At 39.7% G+C, this 14467-nt stretch overlaps 1 protein-coding gene across 1 annotated transcript in view; it reads right to left on the bottom strand.

Annotated features, from left to right (window-relative positions):
* Nucleotides 1-529: 529 nt before the first annotated feature.
* LOC146672053 (1-phosphatidylinositol 4,5-bisphosphate phosphodiesterase delta-3-A-like) overlaps nt 530-14467 on the bottom strand; it is a 30387-nt gene continuing 16449 nt past the window's right edge. The window contains exons 3-15 of the mRNA XM_085404530.1: nt 11383-11611; nt 10416-10545; nt 9657-9882; nt 6750-6951; nt 6512-6656; nt 6139-6291; nt 5902-6054; nt 5657-5807; nt 5380-5496; nt 5047-5225; nt 2443-2578; nt 1971-2120; nt 530-1873 (exon numbers count right to left, since the gene is read on the bottom strand). Of these exons, the coding sequence (XP_085260656.1) occupies nt 1731-1873; nt 1971-2120; nt 2443-2578; nt 5047-5225; nt 5380-5496; nt 5657-5807; nt 5902-6054; nt 6139-6291; nt 6512-6656; nt 6750-6951; nt 9657-9882; nt 10416-10545; nt 11383-11611 (2114 nt within the window). The 3' untranslated portion in view covers nt 530-1730. The remainder of the gene's footprint in view (nt 1874-1970; nt 2121-2442; nt 2579-5046; nt 5226-5379; nt 5497-5656; nt 5808-5901; nt 6055-6138; nt 6292-6511; nt 6657-6749; nt 6952-9656; nt 9883-10415; nt 10546-11382; nt 11612-14467) is intronic.

The raw sequence follows: 14467 nt of genomic DNA, 5'->3' as shown, positions 1-14467 counted from the left end.
CTTTTTGTTAGCAATGCAACATTTTGACCTAAATATCAACAGGGACTATATTAATATATTTGAGGTGTATTTTTGAACCATTTCTGCTGATGTTAAAAACATATCTGTGATGATTTTAGCGTTAATTTTAGACTTTTTAGCAACATATTTCTTGAAGGGGGAAAACTACTAATACTGACCTCATTTTTCTGTCATTGTGGTGTTGCTGACTGACATTCACAACCCACTGTGTGTGTGTTTTTGTATTTAATTAAGTTTACCACAAAATATTCAGTGGGTGGATTAACTCATAATTCACGGAGATGCTCGGAAACAAAAGAAGTCCAGTTGTTGGAGAAATTGCTGCCATGCTGTGTAATGTGAAATTTCATAAATATTGCTAAGAGTTTTCATTTTTTTTGTCTTTACTTTTGGCCTAATCAGGCAGGGACATATCCATTGATAGTTCTAATGTTGGAATATAAAGATTTATCATGTTTTAGGCTGACAGCTTTAGAGTACCACAGAAAAGTCAGACAAAAATTCACAGATTAGAACCTTCTGGTTATGCATTTATTAAAGTGTCAGGTGTCCACACACAACACTGTGGACTTTTGAAACTAAAACAGACACTTGTATCTTTTGACAGCATGTGAAAAAAATTGTTAGAAGTGCTTTATAAAAACATTTTTCTTGCAAACATAACCACTCAAACGCATCCCACAGCTTCTATATTAAACATTAAGAGAGCAAAGTTTTACTTCACCCACTATTAAATACATATTACATTCTTCTCAAAAACCAGCGTGACCATTAAAACTGTAATTACAGTAATTACTTTTCATCGCTGGACCATTTTATTATCAGTGAACCTCCTTATAAGAGTATTAAAAGATTCACTGTAGCCTGGAGTAATTAGTGGTTGTATTAGATTGATGCAATTAGTTTTTAACAGCATTTTTTTCTAGATCTGAATACGAAGACAAAAGTTGACAAAATGAAAGAAGCTTATATGGAAATACTGTATCGTTAAAAGTCAAATATGATTTTAAACAAGCACATTTGAACATATGTGAAATGATGCTAAGATAAAATACAACACATTTAAGAAAAAAGCTTATCTTTGCAAGTTAAGTCTGTCATGTTCTGCTGGAAGATGTAAGAATATGTTAGAATTTGTCTTCCAGACAGAATTTAAAAAAGTGCCCAGATATCTGGAGTATCAAGTACTTGTACCTGGGCAGCATGGGCCATGGCGCCCTGGGGCACTCACTAACACAAAATTAAATCTGTATTACAGCACAGTTAATGGTGCCAATAATAACATCTAAAACACTGATGTTTATGTATATTGTCAAACACAGTTAGTTACACTTGGTTTACATCTCATTGCAATTCTGTTATAGCATCAATTTAAGAAGTGCTATTTTACTTAAGCGATCATTATTCTTCAAGTTAAAAAAACATGTTAAAAAATAAAATGATGACATAAAATAAATGATCTTCATTCTCTCTAACAGTCCCTTTTTCTACATTTTTTTGTTATGAATTACAGTCACCAGAGGGCATGTGTCCATCTCTGACAGACACCTTTCTTCAAGCACTGGGAAGTGGTTTTGTGCAAACTGGACCACTTGGGGTCTGAACTGTAAGACAACGGCAGCATTCTGTCTCTGTCTGTTTACACTCGGAGCTCCTCCTTCCAAGGTCCTTCATTGTCCAGATATCTGATTGTCTTGTTCAGATGTGTGTCACGCTTTGCCTTTGGCAGCGGCAATACGCTCAGCCATAGTTTTGACAGGAACACCTCTGCGAGTCACTTTGACATGGATAAAGAGTGTAGCAGGAGAAAGGCTAGAACCATCTGCCTTCAGTAAGTGAATATGTCGATAACCTGGGTGGGGAGAAGAAACAAAAAAAAGAGTATGACACATATTAAAAAGAACATCTGAGAGTGAAGACTGACTTGTAGACTAAATCTTAATAAGCACCTATGCGAAAGCTTGTAAAAGGTAAAGTGAACTGCCCCACAAAGTCATTTTTGGCAGCATGATCGTGGTCCTCCACTACAAACCGCACCAGGGCCAGCTCAGGGACCTGCAGCTGGAAGCTCAGAGTACAGTCCCAGCGAGGGTTGAAACCTGCAGAGGGCGCACAAGAGCTGTAAATACACCATCTGGTGCATTAAACCGTTCAAACAAACTACGGTAATCATGGCATTGGATTGAAAAGACTCCTACACAAGTATATATTCCAAGATTTGAATAAGGTACAAAGAAGCTTTCTGACATCATCTCTTGTCTCCTGTCACTGCATTATAAAAGTAACACTGATTTACAGAAATGCCTGCATTGAATTTAAATATACATAGATAACATATATATTATCACGCTGCAAAAAAAAAATACATATAAAAATGTATTTTTAAAATTTTATTGTTGTGGATAAATAAATAAATATTACCATTGTTGTCAATGCGGTGGGTTTTTTGTTTTGCTTTATCAATAGCCACCCCATGAATTTCCACCCACACTAGTGGGTCCACAATGGAGCTCGCCTTCTCTGTGTTGATTTTTGGCAGCTGTTGTGCAGATATTATCTGAAAAAGCAAAACATAATTCATCATTGTGTGCATGAAATTATCATTAGAAATGTATAAAAAAAAGTCTATTGGAGGCAACTTTTTTGCAAAATCTGACAATCTGGATAGCACACAATAGCTCTATGTTTAGACTCTAGTTTAGACATAAGGGAACTCTTCCAGAGGAACAACAGAGGATGGCCTCTCCTCTATGAAAAAAATGGAAGTATGGACAGTAATAACAAGAACTAAATGACACTATGAAAAATAAACTTGCCACAAAAAGGAAGGAAACTTCCTTTTTCTTCTAACAATACTTCTTAGCAATAAATCCTACAGGGAGTGCAGAATTATTAGGCAAATGAGTATTTTGTCCACATCATCCTCTTCATGCATGTTGTCTTACTCCAAGCTGTATAGGCTCGAAAGCCTACTACCAATTAAGCATATTAGGTGATGTGCAACTCTGTAATGAGAAGGGGTGTGGTCTAATGACATCAACACCCTATATCAGGTGTGCATAATTATTAGGCAACTTCCTTTCCTTTGGCAAAATGGGTCAAAAGAAGGACTTGACAGGCTCAGAAAAGTCAAAAATAGTGAGATATCTTGCAGAGGGATGCAGCAGTCTCAAAACTGCAAAGCTTCTGAAGCGTGATCATCGAACAATCAAGCGTTTCATTCAAAATAGTCAACAGGGTCGCAAGAAGCGTGTGGAAAAACCAAGTTGCAAAATAACTGCCCATGAACTGAGAAAAGTCAAGCGTGCAGCTGCCAAGATGCCACTTGCCACCAGTTTGGCCATATTTCAGAGCTGCAACATCACTGGAGTGCCCAAAAGCACAAGGTGTGCAATACTCAGAGACATGGCCAAGGTAAGAAAGGCTGAAAGACGACCACCACTGAACAAGACACACAAGCTGAAACGTCAAGACTGGGCCAAGAAATATCTCAAGACTGGTTTTTCTAAGGTTTTATGGACTGATGAAATGAGAGTGAGTCTTGATGGGCCAGATGGATGGGCCCGTGGCTGGATTGGTAAAGGGCAGAGAGCTCCAGTCCGACTCAGACGCCAGCAAGGTGGAGGTGGAGTACTGGTTTGGGCTGGTATCATCAAAGATGAGCTTGTGGGGCCTTTTCGGGTTGAGGATGGAGTCAAGCTCAACTCCCAGTCCTACTGCCAGTTTCTGGAAGACACCTTCTTCAAGCAGTGGTACAGGAAGAAGTCTGCATCCTTCAAGAAAAACATGATTTTCATGCAGGACAATGCTCCATCACACGCGTCCAAGTACTCCACAGCGTGGCTGGCAAGAAAGGGTATAAAAGAAGAAAAACTAATGACATGGCCACCTTGTTCACCTGATCTGAACCCCATTGAGAACCTGTGGTCCATCATCAAATGTGAGATTTACAAGGAGGGAAAACAGTACACCTCTCTGAACAGTGTCTGGGAGGCTGTGGTTGCTGCTGCACGCAATGTTGATGGTGAACAGATCAAAACACTGACAGAATCCATGGATGGCAGGCTTTTGAGTGTCCTTGCAAAGAAAGGTGGCTATATTGGTCGCTGATTTGTTTTTGTTTTGTTTTTGAATGTCAGAAATGTATATTTGTGAATGTGGAGATGTTATATTGGTGTCACTGGTAAAAATAAATAATTGAAATGGGTATATATTTGTTTTTTGTTAAGTTGCCTAATAATTATGCACAGTAATAGTCACCTGCACACACAGATATCCCCCTAAAATAGCTACAACTAAAAACAAACTAAAAACTACTTCCAAAAACATTCAGCTTTGATATTAATGAGTTTTTTGGGTTCATTGAGAACATGGTTGTTGTTCAATAATAACATTATTCCTCAAAAATACAACTTGCCTAATAATTCTGCACTCCCTGTATACCGTTGGAAAGTCTCTTTATTTGTCTCTAACTCCTCATGTTGGTGACCAGCTTGGTCGCACACTGCTGTGGGATGGGATGACATTTTTCAACCAGCATTTACTGCTGTTAAACTACCAATATGTCTTGTTTCTTCATAATTCAATTATCCAATCCAACAAATAACACCAAACAAGAGTTATTAGCAGAATAAGCTGTTTGGCGTTGGCAGAGAAGATTTGGCAAGTTTTTCATGAGTGCAACCCACATTCTCAACACTACTGCTCAACCCACAAATGCATTTTCCTTACAAATGTGGTATCCTTCCAGTGGTATATAAGATTTATTACCAAGAAGTATTGTTACCACAAAGAAATAATCAACCAAACACTAATTTCCTTACTTTTTATGTTAATTTTAGAACAGCGGTACAGAAATCTTACTATAACGTCTATCTCCTCCTTAACAGGTAGGCACATCTGAACGAAACTTTGGAAAAACTTCATCACATATATTGTGGTTATTAAAATTTTTGGATTTTTGTGTATCTATCTATCTATCTATCTATAATGTTCATTTCCCTTAACTTAGTAACAGTTACTCACTCGTATAGTCAGCTGAGTCGGGGTATGACCGGGGCCTCCTCCCGTGTTTTCTGGGTTAAAGTTGGATGTGGGGCTGCACAGGAAGCTGGGTTTGAGGACGTATCCACAGTGACCATTTGCGAGGAAGCGGCCCTGGTTCAGGTCCATTTGCTCCCCAGCCGTCTGGAAGTTTAGAGCCACTTAACGGCAGAAAGAGGAAAGTGGAGGGACACGGGATTAAATTAACGGAATCAGAGATGTCAGCAGGTTACATGTGACATGACAGTAAGTTTACAGAAATAAAACACGTCTCTGGGTTTTTAAAAAGCGTAGCTTTCAGTGTGGAGTACCAACCCAGCTGGCATCCACAGTTCCACATTTCCTGAGGATCATAGTTGGATGATTGAAGGCGCTGGCCACAAGGGTAGATCCGGCTCAGCTGCCTGCTGTTGTGTCTTACAAAAAGCTTCCCTGTAAATAAAAAGACAGAAATCCACAAGCCATGATACGTTGAGGGCTAATTATAATTTCTGTAGAACCAGCTGAACCAGCTGCACAAAAGACACGATGCTGGCAAACTTTTTGAATTTCTCTATCTGATGTCAAGATGCAATTATCTCCACTATTGTACCAGACTCTTTGATGTGCTTGAGGGCATCGTTTTCAGAGAAAGAAGACATTTCATTTGGCGGTTTTTCAGACACATTTCCAAACCCACGGAAGGGGACACTCTTGCAGTAAACCACCAGGTCGGCTAGCTCGGGGCACAGTTTCGAACGGACCTGGAAAAGGCAATGCAAAGAAAATTGGTCAATTAACTAAAGCGTTTGTGTTAACAGCTTCCACGACTCAATAACAAGCCTTTCTTGAACTGACCTTTGCAGGATCCTTCATGGGTGTGCTCTTAATGCTGCTGGCTAGTTCATCTTCAGAGCTCGAAGAGAAGCTGGTGCAGCTGCTGTTCTTCACCAGCTCACCCAGGTGAGGAGTGTGTTTCTTTCCTTTTACCAAAATGCGCCCCTTAAGCTCCTGCAAGGAATGCCATTGGAATAAATTACTTTATTAGAAAGGCAAATGGGTCCAGCTGTGCTTCTATGTGTGTGGTTGTTGTACTTCGGGAGAAGGCAGGTCTCTCAGTGCCTGGTCACTGAGAGGCTCTGTGAGCAGTTTTTTGCCCAGGATACTACGGAGGTGTTTGTCCATGACAGCCTGCTGCTCCACAGAACAGTGATTCTCCAAGGACAGGATTAGAGGGTATGGGGACGTCTGCAGGGAGAAACACAGGAAAACTCTTATGCTAAGCCGTTAAAATACAATTAGATCACATTATAGCAATGCAAAACCCAAGAGTATAATACTATACAAAATACCACAGGATTGCCTCAGAGTCAGGTGTATAACCAAAAGAAGTGCAGTGGGTTGGCACAGCTGTAAGCACAACGCATAACTGCATATTTCCATGAGTGAAAGCTACAAAATCTCTTACCTTGAAGGCATACTGACCGATGGTTTCAATGACTTCCTTAAAGGGCACTTTGGAGGTGAGTGTGTGCCCGTGGTAGATGACGGGTTCACCTTTATCTCCATCCCAGCAGTCTAGCTCCACACAGCGGCAGCCCTGAATTAGAGCCCTGACAGTGACAGATTTATTCATTTGAAACCACAGGCACATATCTCACTAGACTGACTGAGGGCCAATGTTGCATTCTTCTCTGTCTCAATACCTCATGTACGGCTCAGTGCTGCTCGCACCGGTGACTTGGTCCTTGGTAAGGTAAGTGTTGTGTGACGAGGAGATGAAGTAATGGGCCAGGGGGTGGGTCATGTCCTGGTAAACTCTGGCATGGTTAGGGTTGAAGACATCATTCTCCAGAGACAGCATGTACATGGTGAAACCATTTTGTGTCATGAGCAGGTTCTTCTGAGCTGTAATAAATGGTATTTTATTTCCATCAATTTGTAATCTTTAAGTGGATTTAACAGGATAACGAAGGGCTTTAAACAAGTAAAAAGAAAGCAGGGATACATGGAAGACGTGAAATGGCATAACATATCAGCCTATGTATATCATTTAGGAAGCAGAGGACAGCATGAGGAAGAAAGCTCAAAACTGTGGAAAGGGAATCAGACCTAGAGTTGCCAGAAGTATTATTTCTTCTTTTATGCTGTTAATTTACATAATTAATAATATATATTATGATATAAGTGCATCAAACTTAACTTTTCCTGTCTTTAACAATCAGTTGAATTCAATTCAGTTTAATTGACACCAAAATTAGGTTGCAGTTGGTTTTTAGCATGCAACATTAAAACAGGACAACACTGGTCACAACCACCAAACAGGTGGGCCTCTGAAAATAGATAACCAAGTTTTAGAAAAAAAAAAAAAAAAAAACAATGTTGGTGTGCACAAACCAGAGACAGATAAACAAATCACAAACCGGCACAACTCAGATAACCTAGGCTGCAAATGTACTTTTTTTTTTTTTTATTGAGACCTCTCATGAACATAATAATAATAATAATGGATTGGATTTATATAGCGCTTTTCAAGGCACCCAAAGCGCTTTACAATACCACTATTCATTCATTTGCGCATTCACACACTGGTGGAGGCAAGCTACGGTTGTAGCCACAGCTGCCCTGGGGAAGACTGACAGAAGCGAGGCTGCCATATCGCGCCATCGGCTCCTCTGGCCAACACCAGTAGGCGGTAGGGTAAAGTGTCTTGCCCAAGGACACAACGACCAGGACAGAGAGCCCAGGGATTGAACCGGCGACCTTCCGGTTACAGATACGCCTCCCAAACCCCTGAGCCACGGTCGCACCCCAATAACATAAGAGGTTTATAAAAAGTTATATTCTATTAAATATATATATCCAATCTAAGGAATAATTTCTTGTCTTAATTTGAAACTAAATTCTGTCATACAGTTGAGTCATAACTACATTCTTCTTGTGGTTAATATTATTTCTTGTTTACAGTAATTATTGTCAAGGGAATTAGTTGTACTGACCAATCCAGGGTGTAGTCTGCCTTTTCCCAAATGACAGCTGGGATAATTTTGATTTTTTTAAACAGATGTTATGACATTATTGCTAAAAGAAAATTAAAAGGTTTCCTCAGTTTAAGAGTATCAACTCTGATATGTTTAGTAATTTTACTGTTTTCATGAACAAAACTTATTCAGTGTCCTTTACAGTGGACAGCAGAACTTACTACCTCACGTTTTCATGTCCATCATTTAGATAGCAGAAGACAGATGGAGGGAAAAAAAGCTCAAAATTGTGGAAAGAGAATCAGGCCTAAAGTTGCTTAAAGTTTGATTTCTTCTTTTATCCTGTTGATTTACATAATTAATGATATATAATATGGTAGAAATGCATTCAGCTTTACTTTTCCTGTATTTAACAATTAGTTCAACTCAGTTTAAATGACACCAAAATTAGGCTGAAGTTGGTTTTTAGCATGAGACATGTAAACAGGACAACACTGGCCACAACCACCAAACAGGTGGGCCTCTGAAAATAGATAACTAGGTTATAGGAAAAAAAGAAAACCAATGTTGGTGTGCACAAACCAGAGACAGATAAACAAATTACAAACAGGCACAACTCATAACCTAGGCTCCAAATGTACCGTTTCATGTAGACCTCTTATAAACATACAAGGTTTACAAGGCTTTTTTAGAGTGTAGAGTTATATGCACACTAAATCTATATTTTAATAGATATATATAATGCAATCTAAGGAACTCATGCAAGGAGCCTCTCTGTCATACCATTCCTGATCACTATTAATGCTTTGGGTGATGAGACCTAAAAAGCCCGGTTGAGGTAAGTATTAGGTGTACACAATGAAGTTTAATAAAAAGCGTGATGTTGATAGGTTACATGTTAAAATGATGTTTTAATGCTCAGATTTGTTTCCTTCTTCTTTTTTTTTCAGAAATGGAACCAATATCATTCATTCTGTAATTAAACATGACCCCATGTCCATTGTGAGGGACAGAAGATTAAAATAAATAAATAGCTTTTTTTCCGTAATATGTTTCTCTCAAACACAATACTTCTATCCCTTTATGCCCCTTTATGTCACAAATCTCAGATCATGTCAGACTGTTTCTTGAGCATGACAATGAGTTCACTCTCAAAGTCACGGAAAGAGCACCTTTAGGATGTGGTGGAAGGAGAGATTTCTATTTTGGATGTGCAGCTGACAGATCTGCAGGAATGTCATCATGACCAAAAATGAGGATTGTTTCCTGAACATTCTTGAATCAATGCTACATAGAAGGAGGCCGAAACAGGTACTAAGAAGGCATCCCTAATAAAATGGTTGAGTGCACATACAGTATAATCAGTACTGTCATTATGGCTGAATTATAATAACTCAGTGATAAGAAAAGCGAAGCAAAGCACAACTTTTCTTTCTTAAAACAACGTGCTCTCACTGCTGAATTGCTTTTTTTGCACAGCAGCAGGATTGTGCCTCAGATTTTATGGTGATAGGCTAAATCGCTATTTCTTTTGTATGGAGACGGCATCAAAAGTCACATTCAGAATGTATTTATATATAAATATTTTGGGTTCCTCCTTTGAGTCCTTTAATGACTGCTTTTACAACTTACCCCGGTCATTGAGCTCATAGGTGAGTATAAGACTTCGAGCATGATCCAGCGACGCGTCCTCCCCTTGATCTCCCAGGAAATCACGCAGCTCAGCAGTGGAGAGCACGCTACCTTTACTTGAATAGTGTCTAAACACGGCATCTAGCTCAGGCCGTCGCAGCAGCTCCCTGCAGAACTCTTCAATTTCTGTGTGATCCAGGCGGCCATCGCCAGATTGGTCACACCGCTGAGATGCACAGAAAAGGTGTGTGTTAAAAAGAGCCAAGAAAGTGAACACACAGAGAAGAAAATAGACAATATCAAAGGCTGTTCACTTTTATTTTGGGAGTGCATCAAACTCCCTGTGGGAAAAGCACCTCTATAATAATTCAACGCAGCTGTGCGCACCTACGTTGAAAACATGCTTCTTTGCACTGTAAGCTGCACAGAGAAGAAGAATAACACTAACAATTCTGCCATAATAGTGAAGTGAGGGACATAGCAGGTAGTAATCCCTGCACAAAAGAGAAATAAATGGCTCGTGATTTGTTGTGGGGAAGATAAGAGGGAGGGGGTAAAGATGTGGAGTGAGGCTGGTGGTTGGCTTGCTGCTGGGGTTGGTAATTGAACACAGACTCTGGACTCCAGGGTGTCCGAGTAAAATGACACCTCCTTAACCAGATAGCAACAACTCTACAGCTCTGTAATTCCCTCACTTCTTTACACTCAGTGCTGCAGTTTAATGAGCATACAGGTACTAAAACATCACATGACTCTGACCTTGAATAAGCAGCGGGCATATTGCTCGCTCACGTCAATGTTGATCATCAGCAGCAGCCGTTTGACCTCATCGTAGCTCATCTTGCCGTCGTTGTTCTGATCTGCTCGCTTGAGGTACCCCCGAATCCAAGTGTAGGGAGTTAAGAAATCAAGCAAGACTAAAGCATAGAGTCAAACTGTTAAGACGGTACTTTTATATGGGATGTTACTGGGTTTTATTTGTTATAAATCCACTTAATACCTGCTCTTTTCCCAAGGGAGGTTATTTTTGCTAAACCTCCTTTTTCTTATATTTGATCTCTTTTTTATTCTATCCTGCTGTTATTGAAAGGGTCTGTATTTTTCCTTTTCATACTCACCCTTTCTAGCAAGAATTAAAGGACAAAATGCATATTTGGTACATGAATTTGATTTGAAACTGAGTCAAGTAAAGCATCATCTTCCAAAACAGATACTGGAATTGTCTCTTAGTGTTTTTCCAGACTGATAATGCTATAGCCTTTTGACACGATAACTATCAGCAACTGACTCATCTTTATGCATTTAGTGCTTTTCACATTGTGTTGGACCATTAAAGCAAAAGCCATTTACAATTCAATGTCAATTTTTAACCTGTTGACAGTTTATGGTGTCCTTGCACAGCCACATTAAGTGAAAAGCACTTGCTGCACTTGACATGAGTTTTATTTCACAATGAAAACAAAATGAGAAACAAACAGAGCAACGGGGAAGATCTTATACTCTACCTGAACACTACACTGCTATTTTCCTCTGGCTATGAGAGATTATAATTAAGAGTGATAGCAGGCCTATATTTAGACAGGGCTTTTTTGTCGAGCAATTACCTCTCACCTTAGCTATGCTGTGTACGTAGGACGGTACATGTGACAGCAGAGTCAGTCACCATAGCAATGCTGCCTCAGCTATGCTATATTTATTCTAGCATATTGGAAATTGGGCAGGATATTGGTCCAGTTTTTCCTTCTGACTCATTCTGGCCACTCGCTCCTTTAACATGCGGAGACCTCGCACCCAGTGCTGAGCTTCCTCTGCAGTGGGGCACTTCAGGTCCAGGCTCTTCCTGGCTCCTTTGAAGACCACTGTGAAGCACTGGTTCTCTGGTAGGGTTCCAGACAGCCGCCTCAGTGCCTCCGACTGGTAGCCTTCACACACACACTCCACCTCCGTCACTGCAACTGGGACAGGAGCGATAATATCGATGAGTAAACTGCTTCAGCAGGAGACCATGGTTGCACAAGAAGCAGCTAAAGGTCAAGTGTGAGGCATTTTTAGAGAATGCGAGTGACACATTAATGAGACTGCGAAACATATTATATCCACACATGTTCGTCAGCAGACTAATTTTAAAACAAAAAAAACAAAAAATGACATGAGAGTAATGACTTAGACCTTCAGTGTGAGGTTCCTGTACTGACAGCTTGAGAATCAGGCTTCATTTAAAGTATGAGACATGAAAAAAAGAAATCTAACTGTGCTGCTAGAGGCCATTCAGTATCAGATAAAATATAGTGCAAAATATATATGAAATCTTGTCTTGTGCCCCCCCCCTCCCTATAAAATTAAAACCTATTTATTCAAAGTTTTATTTATTAATTATTATTTTTCAAAAGGTTGTGTGGATGCCACCTGCAGCGGCTCTCCACCTGCCTGACTAAGAATTACCAAGAAAATTATTATATTCAGCAAAGTTCAAATGGGCTATTTCCTTAATCTAAAAGTAAAAAATAATTAAGGGATTTCTCAATTACCGTAAATACATTTTCCGTAGCACAGCAAATAGCACATTTGCCCTACATGTTCACAATCAGGAGGAAACACAAAACCCAACCACCAGGGGTCAAAAGTAGTGTCCTATTGCCAGCTCCAACCTGGGATAAATGGGAGGGGTGTGGGAAATAAAGGAGCAGCTGGATGTACGGTACATCACATCATCATAATATTAAGACAGCCCCAAAACATATCTGCACCCAAAGGACCACACCTAAAAAGAATATAAATAACCAGCAACGAGGTCTTTTTTATTTTAGCATGACGGTAGCAAACATGTTCTGCATTCTGCACAACATCACTCTGTTAAGCCGGTTGTGAATCCAGTCTGTCCACAGTTCAGACCAGTGAGTCATTAAAAGCTTTTGGCATTCCAAAGAAGAAGTAGAAGAAGAAGAAGTAGAAGAAATAGTAGAAGTAGTAGAAGTAGAAGAAGAAGAAGAAGAAGAAGAAGAAGAAGAAACTCCCATATTCACAAGGGGTTGGCTTCAAAACTTAAAAATTCATAAGCATTGTAAGTTTTAACATTTTATATGCTCTTTGTACTTTAGTAAGGAAATATAGGATTTACGTTATTTGTTTTTATTTTTTCCAGCTCAAAAAGGGGAAAGGCGTTTTTTCCCCCAAAATATGCATATGCATTTTTACATTTTGAATCTCAACAATTCAACATCCTAAAGAGCATAAGTGCACTGCACTGCAAGTCTTCATTTTTGGCCCGGGAAAAAACCTCAGATTTACAACTATAAACAAGGGGAGGAAACAGGCTGACACTAACACACAGTGTCTCCTAGTTTATTCTAACACTAGAACTTTATTCAGCACAGGAGCTCTTCTGCTTCTGCACTGAGATGCCTGCTGGGCAATAAGTATTCTCTGACAATAACCTCATTCTCTTGCTAGAGGTCATAAAAGCCTCTGCAATCCACCTCTTCGAAATTACTCCGCATTCTTCCTTTGTGGTCATCTCGGAGCCATGGTAAAAGTAACATATACATGTGGGTGTGTGCCTATGTGTAGTGTGAAGTTTTAGGTGGTGTATATTATGCCAGGATCACACGCAACCCTGAACTTCAGACATTAGATCAAATCAGACCTGGGAGACTAGAAAGAGGGAAGAGAGCCAGACCTTTATCCCGTACAGAGATTTGGTCCTCAGCAGCCTGCCAGTGTCTTAAGTGGTCACTCTGTTCTCACGCTGCTTGATGTCATCATTCTATGGAGTGTTACACGCTGCAGCTCGGCCGCTCTGTGTCTATTTGCGGCATGGCTGGCACAATCAAAACGGCCTTCACACCCATTGACCCACAAACCTGCTCAACCACACACGCTGTGAGACAAGCGGCAAGGGTTAGGATTAAACTGCATTCTAACATAAGGGTGGAGATCACAAACAGCACAGAGGTGGGAGAGCCAAAGGTCAGGCAACAAGGGAGAAAACAAAGCTGATCTCATATTACGTGCTCAAAGCTTTCCACCTTGAAGTAAATTTTCATTTCAACAGAAAGAATTAGCTACAAAGACCTAAATGGAATGGGAGACTGAACAGATGCTGCTGCGAAGTCTCTTTTGCTCTTTTACTTTCATTAACTCTTCCAGGAATTGTGCTTCGGTAATTTAGGCCATCAGTCCAACCCTCTGATGCCATGACAGAAGAGTTGCGCTCTGAACAAGATTTGTGTCCTACATACTGCGCTGACATCCATGAATTGATTCCCTGAATAACTAGATAAAAGACATTACAAATCAAATCAAATCAAATCACTTTTTATTGTCACATCACATGTGCAGGCACACTGGCACAGCACATGCGAGTGAAATTCTTGTGTGCGAGCCCCACAAGCAACAGAGATGTGCAAACACAACAACACAAACGAGCAAAATACAAGAATGGCCAACCTGAAACTAATAAATATATGTACAATATATAATAGTGTATGCATTTCTGGATGTGTATACTAAATATTTTCCTACGTGTGTGTGTGTGTGTGTGTGTGTGTGTGTGTGTGTGTGTGTGTGTGTATACACATTTTTACAAATTAAATAGTAAAAAAATAAAATAAAATAATAATAATAATAATAATAATAATAATAATAATAATAAAATATATAAAATATACAGAGTTGAATATGTGCAAAACAAGTGGCATTTATATACAGTGTGGAGTGCATTACTATCTTTCCCCTGTGTGCTTTGGCACAACATCCTAATATAGCTACTACATGACTAGTTGTTTAAAACAGTGGGCTGAAAAGCAAGGCAT

This window comes from Rhamphochromis longiceps, linkage group LG4, assembly GCF_057381845.1.
Source record: "Rhamphochromis longiceps isolate RC_006_pf linkage group LG4, R_longiceps_female_GT1.1, whole genome shotgun sequence".
In the NCBI taxonomy this organism is placed as follows: domain Eukaryota; kingdom Metazoa; phylum Chordata; class Actinopteri; order Cichliformes; family Cichlidae; genus Rhamphochromis; species Rhamphochromis longiceps.
Note: the sequence above shows the minus strand (reverse complement) of the source record. Positions and strands in the feature narration are given on the sequence as shown.